Source organism: Aphelocoma coerulescens, chromosome 3, assembly GCF_041296385.1.
Source record: "Aphelocoma coerulescens isolate FSJ_1873_10779 chromosome 3, UR_Acoe_1.0, whole genome shotgun sequence".
Taxonomy (NCBI): domain Eukaryota; kingdom Metazoa; phylum Chordata; class Aves; order Passeriformes; family Corvidae; genus Aphelocoma; species Aphelocoma coerulescens.
In genome coordinates, this window is record NC_091016.1 from 16,494,014 (window position 1) to 16,511,798 (window position 17,785).

A 17,785-nucleotide genomic window follows, 5' to 3' on the forward strand; every position below is an offset into this window, starting at 1 on the left:
AAACAAAACCACCAAAAAAAACCAAAACCAAAAGATAAAAAAACCCCAAACCTGAACCCCAAACACAAAATCCACCTTGCTACAGGAAACTTTGCATGGAATATTGAGCAGTTCGTTACTGGACTCCATTCTGCATACTGGTCTGATACATTGATCTTAACTTTATGGAGTATCTTTGCCTCTTGCACTTAATTATGCAAACAACAGAGATGAGCCACCAAATTATCAACTGGAATTCCTATAAATTTGGAATCCAGATAAACAGCATGTGCCCAAATTGGGAAGAGGGAACGGCTTCAGGATCTGAGCCCCAGGCGCTCGGTGATTCCCTGGCCTGTGAGGTGTTTTAAGCTAAACCACGCACAACACCATGAGAACACACACTGAGGATGCATCTGAAAACAGATGCAGAGGCACATCCAATCCCAGGTTCAAGAGCACCTCCTAGCAGAAACAAGCTGCCTGGAGAATTTTTTTAGCTGCTATAAGAGAGTAGCTATTTTTTAAATTAATTTTTTCCATCCATGAATCACTTAACACCTTACCTTGTGCTGTGAAAAAAAGAAAAGGCAATGTGCAGGTCATGACCGATCTGTGTTTCCTTCAGCAAAAGGTTCTTTATTTATTGGAAATATATCATGATTTACAGCAACCAGCTAGAGCATGCAATGCTGATGTCATTACTCATACAGTGTCTGTAGGAAAAACAGAACATTTAGCAACTCAAAACCTAAGAATTTTCATTACTGATAGGTTTGTTAAGACAAACCTGATTTGTGGTGGGGACGAAATCTGACTTTCAGGTTTTCAATTTGTGAGATATCTTTGGTCTGCTGCAGGTTTGTTTGTGAGGAAGACAGAAGTGATGGTACCAAACAAGAAGACCTTTTCACATCCAGAAAGACCAAATTGGGTTGTAACGTATGAGAAGACAAGAAGTGAAGAGTCAAATGGGTTAGGAAGAAGAAGATCGACTGGCTCAGAGCTGAGCTGCAGCCCCGGGACTCGTGTGCACAGCACCGACACCCACGGCTGGCGGTCCGAGCCCGGCGGCGGTGACCCACAGGGAGGGAGGGTGAGCATCCCCCGCGGGTCCTGAGCACCGGAGGGGAGCGGTGGGGGCAGCACTGCAGGGACCAAGCCTGGGCTGGGGGACGGGGAACACCCCGGCCGGTGCCGCACCGGGGAGCGGCAGGCCCGGCCCGCTGCGGGCGCCCGGCGCGCATGGCCCCGCCCCCGGCGGCTGCACGGCGTAACGGGGCGGGGAGGAGGAGCAGCAGGAATCGGATCAGGATCAGGACCGGGATCAGGAGGGCGGTTCTGGTTCCGGGTCAGTCCCCGCCTGGGCAGGCTGTCGGGCGGGGAGCGGGGGCGGCGGCCCCGGCCATGCGGAGCCGGGCCGGGCGGCGGCGGCCGCGCAGGGCCCTGCCTGGGCTGCGGCGGGGCCCCATGAGCCGCCGGGGGTAGGGCGGGGAGCCCCTTCCCCCCTGCCCCGCCACCATGTACACCTTCGTGGTGCGGGACGAGGGCAGCAGCGTGTACACCGAGGTGAGCCGGCTGCTGCTGGCCAGCGGGCAGTGGCGGCGCCTCCGCAGGGACAACCCCCGCTTCAACCTGATGCTGGGCGAGAGGAACCGGCTCCCCTTCGGCAGGCTCGGTAAGGGTCCTCCCCGCGCCCGCCCCCGCCGGCAGCAGGGCCCGGCTTCTCCCTGGTCCTCTTCGGTCTGTGGCTGCCACTGTGCCCTCCCGTCCCCGGTGTCCCCCGCCGCAGCCTTCCGCCACCGCTGTGGGCACGGGCGGGGCGCGCCCCGGCAAAGCCCCGCGGTTCGGGAGGCGGTGCCCGCCAGCCCCGCTCGCCGCCCTGCCGCTGTCCCCGCGGCTCCCTGTCCCCGGGGCTCCCTGACCCGCGCTCCTTGGCACTGCGGCTCGGCGGCCACCCCGGCCTCCGGCGCCCGAACAAAGCTCCGGCACTGCGGGATCTCTGTGCAGCCGCCTCCTGACCCCCGGCAGGGCTCTCTGCGGGCCCTGCTGACGCCAGCCAGGCCTCGAAGGATCCCCTTCCCCAGCTCCCGGAGAGTGATTTCACCGGTGCTCCCCAAAACACCCCCGCCCAGCTTGAGGCCTGAGCTGTGGTGCAGCAGTGGGAGGGGCGGGGGTGGGAAAGGGGCACCCGGAGACCCCCCTGTGACAAGTTGCAGACCTCAGGATCCCGGCCCCTCGTCCGGGTGCAGCCCCTGCTTCCCGGACTGCCTTCCTTGCCCTGCGGCAGTGCCCTTGGGGCTGTTTGCACCACTGCAGGGGGCTTCAGACAAACAGCGTGCGCTTGTGGGGTCGCGGTGGTTCCACACCTGCCGGGTGCTGGGCAGGGACACTGCGGTGCTGAGCTTATGTGTTATGGGGGTGTTTCTGCTGTTTGACACAGGAGGCAGAACAGGACTAAGCCGGGCACGCTCAAACCTTCACTCCAGAGCTGAGGCTGGTGGGGATGTGCCTCTGCAGGGCTTGGTGAGGGTGATGGCACTAGTCCCTGCCTGGAGCAAGGTGTGGGCAATTCCAGAGGCCCTGTGTATGTAGGGCCCCATACACCCCCTGCCCTACCACCTTTTCCCCTGCTACCTGGCCCCCACTGTCACCCTGCCAACATGCAGGGCTCTGGGAGCTGCCCTGTGCAGGTTTGTCCCACGGCACAGCCTGTCCCATGGCACAGCCACCCTGGCCCTCTGCCCCGCTGGATGGTGCAGAGCCCAGGAGCAGGGAGGGAGAGTGCCCACAAGCAGGGGGAGCCAAGCCAGGCACTGGCAGTGTTGCAGGGTGTGGCGGGGAGCAGGGATGCACTGTCATCTCGGTCCTGGTTTCTTTCTTTCTGGGGTGATTTTGCAGCACTGCTTCTGGCTGGAGAAACATCAGAACAGGCCGAGCCCCCTCACTCCAGCAGCTCTGGTGCAGGATGGCTTTGCAGCCCCTTTCTTGCAGCAGAGACTCATCTCTGGCTGCTCTTTCAGATTTGCAAGTCACCAGCTCCAGCACCTCTCCCTTGTCTCCTCCACATTTGTGAGTGGAAAGTCCCCATCACATGGCAATGCCATCTGGTCACCTCCCAGCACTGGGGTGTCTGCAGCAGGAAGCAGGCAGGGAAGCACCAGGAGAGGCTCAGGCGGTGAGGATGCTCACACGGGCTGGCAGCAGGCACAGCAGGCAGACCTGTGCTTTAACATGCCCAGCATGGAGGACCTGTGAGCATCAGCCCTCACTGCAGAACAAGTGCAGTTCTTTGATGGACATGCACAGCACATCCAGCCATGGTGGGCTTGTGGCCATCTCTAGTTCACCCCTTCCATCTTCCAAAAGTGTCCTGGGGTGATAGAAGGGTTTCACTGAGCCTTTCAGCATGTGTTGCCATGGGATGCCCAAAAACTCAAACTGTTTCTCACAGCCAAGACACATCTATAACCTGTGGAGAAGGGGCCATGCTTTGGCTCTAGCTTCTTTAAACCATCCTCCGATTGCAGGAACTGGTTGCCTGAAATCAGTAGATTCAGACCAAAAATAACATGGTTATTTTGGTACATTTTCCAAAAAGCTGTATCTTCTCTGGTTCGTCTTCCTGAGCAACTGTTGCATTAAAGCTGGCTTGGTTTTCCTAAGGGCTCTACTCAGTGGAAGCAGACATTAATTTGGGGAACTGTAGGGATTTGCATTCCTCAGGGCCTAAGCTGGATCACGGAGAGAAGTGGGGATTCTGAGCATGCACCACTGTCTCTGCCTAGCTGCAGGGACCTCTGTAGCTCTCACTGATAACCTAATTCCTGGGGGATTGCACCCTTAAGATGTGTCTGGGTCCAGCAGAAAAGCAGTTTGTGCTGAGGGGATGGAAAGGAGGAAGAGGCTGCAGAGGCCTCATGTAGCAGGGCGTGCTGGACTCTGTGCTGTGCTGGCCAGGAGAAGATTGCCACTTCAGTCAGTGCCTTGGCAGCTTTTTAATCCCACTAAATGCATGGCACAGACCTCACAACGTGCCCCAGAAGTTTCCCTTCCTGCCTCGTGGTCCCTCTTTGCTGGCCACCCAACTCTACATTGCAGCCCACTGCTCCGTGGTGATGCTCAGGAAACCAGTGAGGATGTGTCTTCCCAGGATAAACTGGAAACAGAAGAAAATATGAGGGGTTTTATTATTTTCTTTTCAGAAAAAAAAAACAAAAACCTGGCCATGCTGGCTGCACATTGAAGTGCCTGAAGTTACAGATCTTTTCTGCAGGATGGTTTTCAGCTATCTTGTATTTAAAGATCTGTGAATAAAAGTGACCCAGGCCAGGGAAGTGACTTTCAGACTGAAAATAGATACTCACTCTCTGTGATCTTGCAGCTGCCTGGTATTTAAGGTGATGTTTGCTCCAGGCCTTTTATCCCAGGCAAGCACCAAGGAGGATAAGTAAAACTCTGAATCCTTTTTCAGGATTCTGGTCCCTCCAGAGAGCTTCCAGCTGAGCACAAGTGTTTCTGTAGTGTGAAAAGGTGAAGGCAGGAAGACTGTGGTGTGAAGTCCAGTGTTGGTAAGGAGGTACCCGTCTGTTTAGCACTCTTTGTGGCACTGCTGAGCCCACAGCGGGATACTGGGGCCAGTTTGGGACTTCCCAGTGCAAGAAAGGCTTAAAACACCCTGGAGTGACTATAGCAGGGGCCATCAGGATAGTCAAGGGGACAAGGACTTACAGAAGCAGTAGGATCTCCATCTTTAGAGATACTTAGACTTTGACTGAACAAGATGTTGGACCAGAGATTCCCAGAGGTTCCTTCCCACCCCAGGTGTCCAATGGGTCTTGTTGCAAACTGCTAGAAAGAAGCAAGACTTCAAGTCTTTCAAGGTTTCCCAGTGTTTTGTGATACCAGGTCCAAGAGGGAATCCTGCTGTACGTGGCAAAGAAAAAGAAGCCCTTTGCTAAGCTGTGATCTTTGTGTCATGGTGTGTTTCCCTGCATCCTCCACTTGTATTTAAGAATTACTGAAATCTTGGTTCTTAAAAACTTACACCAGCAGATGGAGAACGCTTCTGGGTGGTGCTGCCAGTTTCCAGTGTGAATTAGGAAAAAATTATTTTCCTTTGCAATATGGATGTGTCAGATTAAAAACAAATGGGTAACTACCTGGCTTTTTGTAACTGAATGAAAGAAACCACAGGAGCCAGTACCAGTTTACAGCCTGTTTCTGTAATGCAGGGCAAGGAACAAGCCTCCATTTTTTTTCCCCTACTGCACAGGTCCTTTGTACCAAGCAGCTGTTTTCCCTTTATTCACTGAGGAGTTTGTCTGACCTCTGTTTCCCCTTCTTAGGCCATGAACCTGGACTTGTGCAGCTGGTGAATTACTACAGGGGAGCAGACAAGCTGTGCCGCAAAGCATCTCTGGTGAAGTAAGAAATTCACTGAAATGTTAGATGGGCATGGCAGAAGCTTCTCTTCTAACCCTTGTTGAGTGCTGAACCTGTTTGGAGGGTATTTCACAGAGCAGCTGCCCTGGGAGTGTCCTAGCATGTGCTGCCTTCAGACTCCCAGGCTGGTCTCTAGAGCTGTTTGTGTGCACAAAGGCCTCTCTGTGACTTCAGGGGAAATGCCATTTCCACTGAGTTGTATCTACTTGAAACCACAGAGTGTATTGAATCAGATTGGAGCCAAGTCTAAAGGAAAAAGAAACCCAAACATAGCTGCTCTTTTTCCTTGTAGACATTTAATTAAAACCCTCTTCTTTTATTCTCTGTTTCATAGAGAGAAGAGACACTAATGTGCCTTTAGCTAATCAGATTTGTTGGTCAAACAAATGCTTGGAGACATCTCCAGGAAGAGCTCTGGGAGTTATTTCTGCATGACCTGCCATGCCAGGATCTCCTGAGGAAATGTGGATGAACTTTCATTGTAAATAACCCTCGTCCCTGTGCAAACTCTGCTCCCACTAGAATATCTTCATGTCAGAGCTCTTGGTCTCCTTCAGCAATTTGATTGCCCATTAGAGTCTGTGCTGCCTCTCACTGATGCAGTCCTGCAGACAGCATGTGCTGATCCAAGGCCTCTCCTCCCCCTGCAAAGAGCCTCTACCCAATTGCTTTCCTGGCAGTGGTGATGGTGTTTGTCAGAAAGTGGAGGAGTATTTTTAAACAAGCACTTACAGAGCTCCTCAGCTGGATTTCCCTTTAGCCTGTTGCCTAGAGTGCTAAAAGCACTTGCACACCTGTTTTTATACCCTGCAGCTTGGCTGACCTTTCTAACTGTAGGGTCAACCATGCATCAAGCTACTTAGGAACCCAGAGGACAACAAATGACATTCCCCAGAACTCCCAGAGTGCCACTGACTCACTGCCACCTCAGCAGAGAGGCACAAATGCACAGAAAGAGTCAGCACCTCATGAACTCTACTTTTGGCCTTAAGCAAAGCACAGGCATTTGGAGAGGCAGGCAGCTCCCTTGGCTCTGAAAAAAAACAGGCCTGGGCTCTGCTAACAGGAATTTGCTGGCATCTCCCCACATTACTGGTAGGAGAGATGTGCCAGGGGGATCCCAGACACCTTGGGATGTGAAATGTGTAGCTGTGCCCTTGCTTTCTGTGGGTTCCCAGTGGTCTTCATACACAACTGGGGCATTCCCAGTGGGAATGGGATCAAGGGCTAAGCACCAGCACAGAGCATTACTGCTCTGGCTTTCCTTTTGCCAGTCATGATCACAGCGTCCTTCCTGCCTTGAGCCGTGTCAGCAAACACCCCTCCTCAATTTCCTTGTGCAGAGATGATGCAGGGAATGCACCACAAGCTCTAGTTGCATGAAAATGTCTCAGCTGTTAGTTTCATGATATCCATGCTATCAGTAAAATGTTCAATGAAAGCATGCAGGTTCTGGTTCAAAGAGTAGTGCTTCGCTGTGGGCTGGGGTTGCCGTGATATCTTTAGGGAAACCCTAATTTCAGGGGTCTAAGGAAAATAGGATAGTTTAGCACAGACTATCTGTAAGCTGCCATTCATCATCGAGCAAAAGAGCCCAGTTAATGATGATCTTTCCTTATTAAACAATCCCTGTGCAGGTGGGGACACTCTGGAGATTAACAGCCTGTCTCTCTTCACCCAGGCTAATCAAGACAAGCCCTGAGCTATCGGAGTCCTGCACGTGGTTCCCTGAGTCATATGTGATTTACCCAACAAACTTGAAGACCCCCGTGGCTCCAGCACAGAATGGAATTCACCATCTCATAAACAACTCCAGGACGGATGAGCGGGAAGTGTTCCTGGCGGCTTACAACAGGCGGCGGGAAGGCAAAGAAGGCAACGTGTGGATCGCCAAGTCCTCAGCTGGTGCCAAAGGTTCATTCTCCAGCACCAGCAGCTATTTCTCTTTATTCCTCACTCTTTACATGATCCATAGAGTCCCAGGGTTTGGCCGAGCCAAGCTGGTCTGTCTATAAAGGGCTTCACCCACCAACTGCATGCCAGTCAAGCCAGCATGGGGTTCCCGACAAGCAGTGTGGTGTGCATGTGCTACCTAGAACATGCATGGCAGTGAAAGGGCCTGCACTCCTCTACACATGCACCTCAAAATGTGGGAAAGTGCTGCAGGGAGAAGGCAGCAGGGACCAGTAAGTGAGGGGAATGTGGAGAGCAGGTTAGAGGGAGCAGAACAGGATATAAGGAGGTGGTCAACAGGCAGGACAGTAACCTTCAAGGGCAAGGAGCCCAACTCCCCATGCTGCAGCTAAGCTTGCCTTCTCCTGGGTGGAAATCCTGCTTGTCTTTCAACCAGACTCAGATGCCTGGTGCCAGTGGCCTGCCCATGGTCACACTGAGAGACTGGCTGAGCAGCCACAAGCTCAGTGCATCAAAATTGCAGCCAAACCTCAGGGGAGTGTACCAGAGCAAAGACCAGCAATGCAGTGTCTGTCCATTTAATCTGAATAGGACAATAGATACCCAAGTGATAATATGTTCTTCCTTGTTCCAGGATCACTCCATCACTCCCTGTACAGAAATAATGAGCTATGAGATAGCTGGACACAGCTATAGAGGCAGTGCTTTGATAACTGTGTGCTCTCTGTCAGTTACGGTGTTACCATGGGCACATTATGAGAATGGTGGTATTTAAAAACTTACCTTGCCATGTGTGCAGCAGAGCCCAGCCTGAGGAAGGACCTGGTCTTTTCAAAGGGAACAAGTCCACATGTATTGCTCATATTTGCAGAGTCACTTTGGATACAGTCTTGCATAAAGAGAATGTGAAAGCCAGAACTGGTTGCAGGGAGGCTGCACGATAAAACTGTCCTTCACACTGGCTTCTCTCTCTGTTCTGCTCTCTTGGCTGAGTCACCAAGAAGTATTGGAAGAGTATTTTCATCAGGAACAAAGGACAGATGAGTCCTTTTGTTATGCTAGTGCGGAACGTGTTTCTGTGTGGTAAACTGGCAAAAAACCCATGTGGGCAATTGAAAAGGCAGTTGCTGTGGTCTGCTCCAGGCTGAGGAGGTTCAGACTCTTCAGATACTTCATGCAAGTGTGATCTCACTTTTCTGCACTAAAGCAGAGTAGCCTTTTGTATTCATCAGTGTGCTGCTGCAAATTAAAGTGGAAAGCAGAGTCTCATGGTAATCTTCTAGAGGGAAGTTTTACATGTCTGGGGATTACTTCTGATGAAGAAAGCTTGTTGGTGCTAATTACCAAGAAATATACAGCTCAGGCACAGCCCCTGTCTTGGGACAGGTCTAAGAGAGGCTTGGTTATCCATCAGTAACAGGAAAATTAAAGGTTTTGGATGCCCTGACTCAAACGTTTTAAGAGTTCGCAACTGTGGCTGGAGGTTTTGGTGTTTTCTTTGAGAGCAGGGACAGCTGCCCCACATAAGCTGCTTTGCTGCCTCACTGGGTTGCTGCCTGGGTGCCCAGTTAGACTGACCCTCCCCTTGGTTTGCCATCTGTCCAGTGTGGAACGGGTGCCTGCTGATCTCCCCTTACTGCCTTAGGGATGTTGTTTCCCTCCTTCCCCCAGGACACAGCCTGAAGCTGTGCCAGTGCAAGGTTCTGCCTTGCTCTGCTCTGATCAGGAGACTAAAAAATCTTGCCCCCTGCATAAAGCATAGGTGAGAAAAAGGCCTTGAGGACAGACTTCCTGTTAGTGGAGGCTACTGGGATGAATGGGAGGTCAGTAGGGCTGGAAAGCTGAGCAGAGAATGGAGCAGTGGGAGTTCCTGCAGGGCTGTGCTGACAGCGACCTTCAGAAGTCATAGCTAGGAGCATTTTTCATGGGATGGTCCTGTCAAACTCTGCCTGTGCTCTAAACCTCTATTATCCCTTCAATTCCCACTCGAAGAGTGGGGTTTTTTTGCACAGTATTTCCTCAAAAACACTCAGCACAAAATTAAGACTTATGTCATCAAGTTTGGTCCAAAAAGTTAACGAGTGCCTCAACAAGGGCCATAGTGCCAGAGGAGTGTTTGATAACTCTACCTGAGCTGGCTTATCCCTCATGGCACCATGCCATTCCTTTATGAAATCCCAGAAGGAAAATGGTCTCTCTTCAGTGCTCTGCAACAGAATTTCCTATTTGGACTCTTGCAAGAAATGAACAGTGACAACTTCAGCCAAAATGTGGGAGTATTTAAAAGGCACAGTTCATTTTTTTAATGAAGAGCTTCCACAGCAGGAACACTGACTACATGGATGAACAATTTAAAATAGTACTTTTCCTTATTCAGCAATGATTTTAATAATAACATAAATGAACTCAGTGAGCAGGGCAACACTGCAAAAGTGTGCATGTGTGACTGCCTCTGGCAGCCAGAGAAGCCAGACAGGGAAAGAAAGTCTTGAGTCTAGGATAAAAAAACCCACAAACCTTCCTCCTCAGATAAAAAAGAAAGGCAAAAATCTTTACAGAGAATGTGCCAAACCCCGTGTTCTTTATAAACTGCTGAAAACCAGGGAAAAACGAAACTGAATTCATCAAGTGCCACATACAAACACCACCACACCCTCCTACTCCTGCCAAGCCTAGATAGGAATTAAAAAAAGACATAAAAGAAAACAAAATGCCCTCAAACCAAGCAGCTGCCTCACTGATTGCCCAGGTCCCTGTCTGCTGTGCATCTCCTCACACCTCAGCAGCCACCCCCCTACAGATGTGCCCTGGGCAGGCCGTGCCATATCAGATCCCCTTGATTCCCATTTGCATTAGGCCTGGTTTCTGGGGAGCCAAAGAGCCGTGGCATGGTAAGAAAGAGATCCCTCCACAGATTTGTTCCCACGTAGTGGATGTGACATTGCTTAGGCCAACCCTGGGGCCACAGGGTCTTGCATGTTGCTTTTTGGGCTAATGAGCCACAGCCCACTTGGGGCCTGGAAAACTCCAGCAAAGGTGGGAGGATCCTCTACATAATTTTGTCTTCAACTTTCTGTGCCAGGGGAAGGGATCCTGATTTCTTCGGAGGCTGCAGAGCTCCTGGACTTCATCGATGAGCAGGGACAAGTGCATGTGATTCAGAAATACCTGGAGAATCCTCTACTTTTAGAGCCAGGGCATCGCAAGTTTGACATCAGGTAACCCTTTCTGCCTTTGCAATACCAGTTTTCTTTTTATTGCTGTTTCTTTTTGAGCCACTGAGACTTGAGTTTGTTCTCCTGTCCCCTAGGAGCTGGGTTCTCGTGGATCATCAATATAATATCTACCTCTACAGAGAGGGTGTCCTGCGGACCTCTTCCGAACCGTATAACAGTGCTAATTTCCAGGACAAAACCTGCCACTTGACCAATCACTGCATTCAGAAGGAATATTCCAAAAACTACGGGCGGTATGAGGAAGGGAATGAAATGTTCTTCGAGGAGTTCAACCAGTATCTGATGGATGCCCTGAACACAACGCTTGAGAATAGCATCTTACTGCAAATCAAACACATAATAAGGTAGCCAGCTGCCTGCTGCCAAGGAGAACATAACCCTTCAGGGACAGGGATTGTGTGTGGACCCAGCTGGGGAAGCAGGCAGACCAAGATGGGAAGGGTATCAATTGCATAAATTTAAGATAAGGCCATAAATACACCCATGTCACTGCTCAATGAAAAAGCACCTCCGTGGGTGCAGTTGCCCCAATGGTATGTGTCCATGTCTCTGTGTTTTGCCAGCTGTGGCTGGAGAAGGATGGAATGAAAAGGGAAGAGAGCAGGTCAAAAGACAGGGTTGGGAGAGGTTGAGATTAAAAAAAGGGCTACAGGGGAAGTAAAGCTGGACTCAAGTCTGGACTCTGGATGCTTCTTTGCCCACCATCAGCAAGCAGCAGCACATGGCTTTTGCCTAGGTCATCTTACTCAGTCCACACAGAGCCAGTTCTCTCCTGGGCATAGAAAGTGCCTGGAGAGAGATCTTGGTGCTGCAGAGATTCCAGGTCTTGACAAAGCAGTCCTTCCTGAAGGAATTTGCTTTGCAAGTACCCCATTGCTGTTGATTGCACTGAAAAGACATGGCATAACCTTTGAGGGACTTGGAGGCAAATGAGCATGCAGTGGCAGTTCCCTGGGGACCTGCTGCAGCCCTCTGTGGCATTGCATATCGTGTTTTTCAGCTTGCCTGACCCAGTAGTGAGGGAGGATGCTGCTCTCCAGCTCTTTGTGAGTAAACTCAGGGGTGTCCCCACGTGGATTTACATGGTCATGGGATCTCACTTGCACGGACCTGGTTACCATGGCATGTGTTGGACATAACTTGTAATTTGGGGCAGTTCCAGGGCAGCCCCTGTCACTTAACTGTGCAATGCACGTGTCCACAGCAGCCTTAACCCTGAGTTTCTGCTTTTCCCTTCACAGAAGCTGCCTTATGTGTATAGAGCCTGCAATCAGCACAAAGCATCTTCACTACCAGAGCTTCCAGCTCTTTGGCTTCGACTTCATGGTGGACGAGGAGCTGAAGGTCTGGCTAATAGAAGTCAACGGGGCCCCAGCATGTGCCCAGTGAGTAAATCAGCTTCTGGAATACCCTTGTGATGCCACCATTCACATGCGACACCCAAAACGTGGCTATGTCCCAGCTCCAAGTGAAAAAGGTGAAAGAAAGTGAATGGCAAGGGAGTTTTTCAGGCTAACACTGGACACTGCTCCAAGTGCCAGTTTGGGTTCTTTGCTCCTGTCTCAGTGTTTGGTATCCCCCAGCTTCTTTCACACGTGAGATGGGGCCCTAACCTGGGTTTTTAACAAATGGGTTTGAATACAACTTGGGTCATTTTTATTACTCTTGGGTTGAAGTTATGTTTGCAGATTCAATGCTTTGGGAGTCACATTGTTTCTCAGTCTCTCCTGTGGAGCCACTGGTGACTGCTCTTTGTATGAACACGTGTTAAATGAGTAGGTAGCATTAAGGGCAGCAGCTGGAAGTGAGTGACTAAATTTGCAGGCAGTAGGACCCCAGTGCCCACTGTGGATGCTGCAGATGTTATCAAATCTCTGAAAACTGGAATAAAGACTCCTTAACACCAATTTAGTGTTAAGAAGGGCATCATTTATTCAGGTCACATGAGGGATAACTCCTGACCTTATGTGCTCACATGATTTTACAAGTGGCTTGCTTATATACAGTCACTACATGCGTATTACAATTTGCCCATTACCAAAAAACCCTCCCCAGGTTCCCAGATTCAGTCCTTGTTTTGGCTGTGCCTGCATTCCTGAGCCAGATGTCTTCTTATCTTCCAGCTGTCCTTGGTAGAAAAGCAGATTTTGCATGCTTTGTTTCTCTGCTAAGAGTTCAGAGGCACAGTAAAAATTGAATTAACCCTTTTGGTATCACAGAGATTGGATTATAGCTTCTTCCAGCAGCCACAGGGAGGCTGGAACAGCCAAACAGCCCTGGCCATGAACATCTCTGTGTAGGCACAGTGGGAGGTGCTATATTACATGATTGAGACAACTGCAGGAGACCAGAAATTTTTGCTAAGTGAGCATCTGTATCATATTAAAAAAAAAAACCAGCAAAACAGAACAGGCCGTACACCACTGCATTAGAATTTGATCAGATTAGATTTGATTAAATTAGATTAAATCATCACTAACAGGAGACAAAAAATGGAGGTCAAACCTACCAGGCAGCCTGTTCAGCAGCCTTTTCAGGGCTAGAGCTTGGGGAGCTTTCTGTGTCCAGGATGCCCTGTTCACAGTGTGCATCAGGGTGCAATACTGCCTTGCACCTCCCTGTGCTGCTGTGTGGGTAGAATTTGGCTGTTCCTGGGTGGATCTGGATTGCAGCAGTGCCGTGTTTGTTTTGTGCCTCTTGGAAGAGCAAGGGCTTTGTTGGGCACGTGGAAGATTGAAAGCAGCTGAGGTAGATTTTGGCTATTTGTGACTTCTGTTCAGGGTTACTCTAATTTATAGCACTCGTATCACACAGCTTCCATTTAAAGAGGGAAAAAAATTGGCTGCTGAAAGCAAAAACATTCCCAGGAGCTGAAAAAACATCTAACTGTCACATAGCCCCAGTGCCATGTAGTAAAAGACAATGTTAATCCTGGGAAAAACAGCTGTGGTACTAAATATGTCCCAGATGCCAGCACATTCAGGGAGGTTACACGTGTATTTCCTCCAGCAGAAAACGAAGCTGTTGTTAACTCACCTCAAACACCTTGTCTCTCTTCTCCCTAATCCTTCTGTGCACGAGCTGTGCCATGGTGAAACACATCCCACATGTCTGAGGGTCCTGTGAAGCCCCTGTGCCTGGTCACAAGCTGATGTGTACAGCTGCACCCCAGCACATTTCATCAAACCAGGAATGCATCAGAGCAGCCCCTCTGGGGCACATTCCCTTGTGAACAGGGTCTGGTGCAGTAAATCCCAACTCCCTGAGTTGGAAGGCTGGTACAGGGAGCCCTGAGATGTTTTCTGCCCCTGTGCATCTCGTGGAGACTCAAGTCTGGGGCCTGAGGGTGTGGAGCCTCTGCTCAGAAGCCTGACCTGACTGTAAACATATAATGGGTTTTTTGGTCCTTTGTGAATATTGGGAATTATCACCATGGAAAAAGAATATAGTTTTTGGTGTAAATAGGGAGGAGGTGGAATAGATACTGCACTCCTCCTGTTTGCCACCCTGAAACTCCTTTTAATGGGAATAGGATCTTGTAGATCCTGCTGGGAAAATGCATTCCTACATAAAAATTGGCCGGGGGTCTGCTGGTTTGTCCTGCCTGGGTATCTGATTCTCTCTCTCATCTCTTAGGAAGCTGTATGCAGAGCTCTGCCAAGGAATTGTGGATGTAGCCATCTCCAGCGTTTTCCCCCTCAACGACACTGGGCAGAAGATGAGCCAGTCATCATCGATCTTCATCAAGCTGTGATGACAACACAACTGCCACTGCTGTGAACAGGGACAGACTGCACCCCCCGGGTCAGCACAGTTTGGTGGCTTATCTCAGTAACATGCCAAAAAGTGATAGAGACAGGCTTCATATTTTCTGGGAGACCACAGGGAAAAACAACAAAACAGGCATCCTCACAGAGCTGCGATGAGCCAGAGCTGCTCAGATAACTCTGCCTGCATTCACCAAAATCCACTTTAGAAACAGCTCCTGTGACTTTGATACCTGAAACAAATCTCTCTGGGAGAACAACAAAACAACCTTAAAATGAAACCCCAGCAGGGATACTGTAATGCTGTATTAGCTCCTCCTTTTCTATAGAGATAACATTGGGTTTTTTAAGGGAATCGAGTGAAGAGAACGATGGAGTTGTCCTCCTCCCGCTGTGTTTATTCTTTCCTCACCTACTGCATCATTAGTGCCTTAGCTCGGCTCCAAATAGGTGACTCCTTTCCTTTGTTCCTGCTCTGTTACATAGAAAGGAGCAAACTCTCTGGCATCGAAGGGTGCCTAAAACCGGGAACACCAAGAAGTCAGTTTCCTTAGGTTATTTTCCAAGTTGGTGGGCTGAACACCCAGGCAGTGGCTGGCAAAAGGGTGCTGAACTGCAGGTGGTGAATTAACCCAAGCAAGGAAGGCAATTTTCTTTATTTATAGCTATCCTTTTTCGTATTGAGATTTGAATCAGTGTCTGTCCCAGTCTGAGGCAGTTGGATTCTGCTTAAAAGAGGTAGAGAGACCCCCTCGGAGCTCACCGGCGGGCTGTAGGATTTCCAGCATCACTTTGTACTGAGTGTTTCAAGTAGCAGAAACCTGATCCCAGTTTCTTCTGAGGCACTGCAGTGAATTTAGGCTCTTCTCTCAGCTTTCACCTTCATATTTTACTTGAGGCTTGAACCTGAAACCTTTCTACCCAAGTCCCATTTGATCTAGCCAATTTTACTCTTCTCCATCTGACAAATAACTGCAATCTTCTGCACTGAACACAGTCCACAACTTGATCTTAGCTAGGGGGAAGGTGGGTGAGGTTTTGTAGACCAAGAGAGAGATTCCTGTTTGCCACACATCTGGGAAATCAGGTGCTTTGAGGATAAGGAGAGGTTAAATTCCTTGAGGTCTCTGAATTTCAGAGCTAACGTCTGCTGCAAGTATAACCTAAATCCCTGTCATGTTTCCCACCTTGTGAAGTGTATCTGAATTTCCAGTGTGAGCCCAGCACATCCCTCTGGCAGGGAGAGATGGTCATGGAAAGAAGCTGGTTCCTGTTCCCTGTAACTAACAAACAAGAAGACATTGTGGAGATTACAAGCTGCCTGTATGTAATGGGAAGTGAATTAAGCAATGGAATTTCTGCCTTCCTCGGAAGAACCTAGCACTTTGGTGTACTCACCTCTGCTTGTGATGGAGGTTTCAGAGTTCTTCATGCAGCAAACAATCCTGACAGGAAGGACTGGGTGATAAGCAGGGAGAAGGGTGTGGGGGAAGGACTGGTTGGGTTTTCTAACCTTATAATAGCACAAAGGTGTCAGAATTTCACTGCAGTCCAGGTAAAGTGTGGTGGTAACACACCAAGGTAAAATGTGGGCTGTTAAGAGTTGTTACTCAGCTTGCAAAGTTCATCACATCTCCACTGACATTTTCATGTTAGCTTAGGTGAGCTTAAAAACTGCACCTTTTTTGCCCAGCAGTGGGAAGATCTCAGAGCAATTGCTCTCATCCAGGATGTGCCTGAGGTCACAGCTGGGCTCTCATAAGCTCCGAGGCAGATGAGAACAGAAGATTTTCCCATCACAGTGAACTGAGAAACGCTCGTTTTCTGGGGTGCTAGACCCATCCTTCTCCTCAAAAGGGAAATTTAGATAATGCTTGGTGGTAGAGCCACAACCACAGACAATGCAGCTATTCATACCCTGCCTTTCCAGCTGGGCTTGGGGGAGGTAATGTTTCAGGGACACTTTAATCCTCTGCTGAATTTTTCAGGAATAAGCAACATCCTCTGGAGGAAAATGTGTAATTTCCACCTTCTCTCAAAGTGCCCCTCAAAGTAAAGCACAGAAGGTAAATGATAAAGGACAGAGAGCACAGTGCCTAAAGTTTTGCCCAAAATATTAGCTATGAGGTGGAGTAGAGGATGTGTGTGTGGCTGAGGCCTGGGCATTGCAGCCATGGGTGCACCTTGCAAGTGATGCTCGCAAGCCCCTGTGAGACTTTTGGTTGTTTCTTTTTTTTAGGAATATACAACAATAAATGTTTTCTAGTTTATTTCAGCTAAAAGGTCAATAGAAAAGGTCTTACTCTCTTTCCTGAGCTTTCACCCAGGATACTGCTGGGTTTCCAGAAGACACCTACCATATTGCATTATGTCTCTAGTCTTAGTTGTATCCCTTCATGTCATCCATGAAGAATTTCTGGCCCAGGTGTTCTAGCTGCGTTGTCCAGCAGGGTCTGGTCCCACTGGACTCTGGGTTTCAGGTAACTCCCATGTGGCTTGTTCCATACAAGTTAGTCATGTGCTTCTGCTGAAATCTGGTGACTGCCCACAGTCCATGGAGAATGCCGGAGAAGTCTTAAGAAAGGCTCAAACTCTGATTTCATCCAGGTGACTGTGACCAGTGCCCTTCAGGACTGCTTGCATGTCCCTGCTCCCAGCATTTCTTGTTCTACACAGGCAGCTCTCTCCCAGGAGAGCAACTCTGTGCCGTTCATAACCATGCTCCATGACAGCGTCTGCTGTGGCAGCCCTTGGGAAACCCTGGTGTTGGGAGGATGTGGGGTACCCGGGGCACTGGCCAGCTGGCTGCCCGTCGGGCTCGGGGTCGTGTGCCCAGCTGCTCTCACGTCAGCATGTGCATGTGGGGCTGCCGAATGCCTGAGCTCCCGGCTCTCCGGTGAGCTCACATCTATCCACATCTCTCCTAAACCATCATTAAAACATGCAAACCCCACAGCCTGTGGTGTTTCCTTGGCGCAGCGGGTCCCTGGGGTGTCAAGTCCCCAGGGAACCCTTCTTGTGGGTGCCTGTGGTGCGTTCCCCCTCTCTCACCGTGCGGGACCCCGGGAATGGCCTCACCCCCTGGGCTGGCCTGGCACTGGTGGGAGCTGTGGAATAGCGGGGTTGTTCGGGATTCCAGGCGTGCGGAAGTGGCAAAGAGTGATGGGGATGGGCGGGTGTTCAGGCTCCTGTTCTTGGGGCGCACGTGGCTGGGCGGGGGGAGGGAGGAACATGGGTGACACGGATGCAGAGGGCCACCTGGTGCGGGGAGTGCCCGTCGGGAGGAGCGCAGCTCCGGGGCACAGGGCTGCGCGGTGGCGGCGGGGCGCGGTGCGGGGCGCGGTGCGGGGCGCGGTGCGGGGCTGCGCGGTGGCGGCGGGGCGGGAAGCGCCCCCGGAGCGGCCGGGCAGGGGCGGGGCCGGGCGCGCTGCGCACGCGCGGGGC

The 17,785-nt window shown here is 50.4% G+C and overlaps 1 protein-coding gene across 1 annotated transcript; it reads left to right on the forward strand.

The window, feature by feature from the left end:
• The first annotated feature begins 1,301 nt into the window (after positions 1-1,301).
• On the forward strand, positions 1,302-17,294 carry TTL (tubulin tyrosine ligase). Its single transcript, XM_069009197.1, has 7 exons — positions 1,302-1,657; positions 5,328-5,406; positions 7,106-7,338; positions 10,421-10,556; positions 10,649-10,918; positions 11,816-11,959; positions 14,211-17,294. The coding sequence occupies exons 1-7, from the start codon at positions 1,501-1,503 to the stop codon at positions 14,326-14,328; spliced, it is 1,137 nt and encodes a 378-aa protein (XP_068865298.1). The 5' UTR covers positions 1,302-1,500; the 3' UTR covers positions 14,329-17,294.
• The last annotated feature ends 491 nt before the right edge of the window (positions 17,295-17,785 follow it).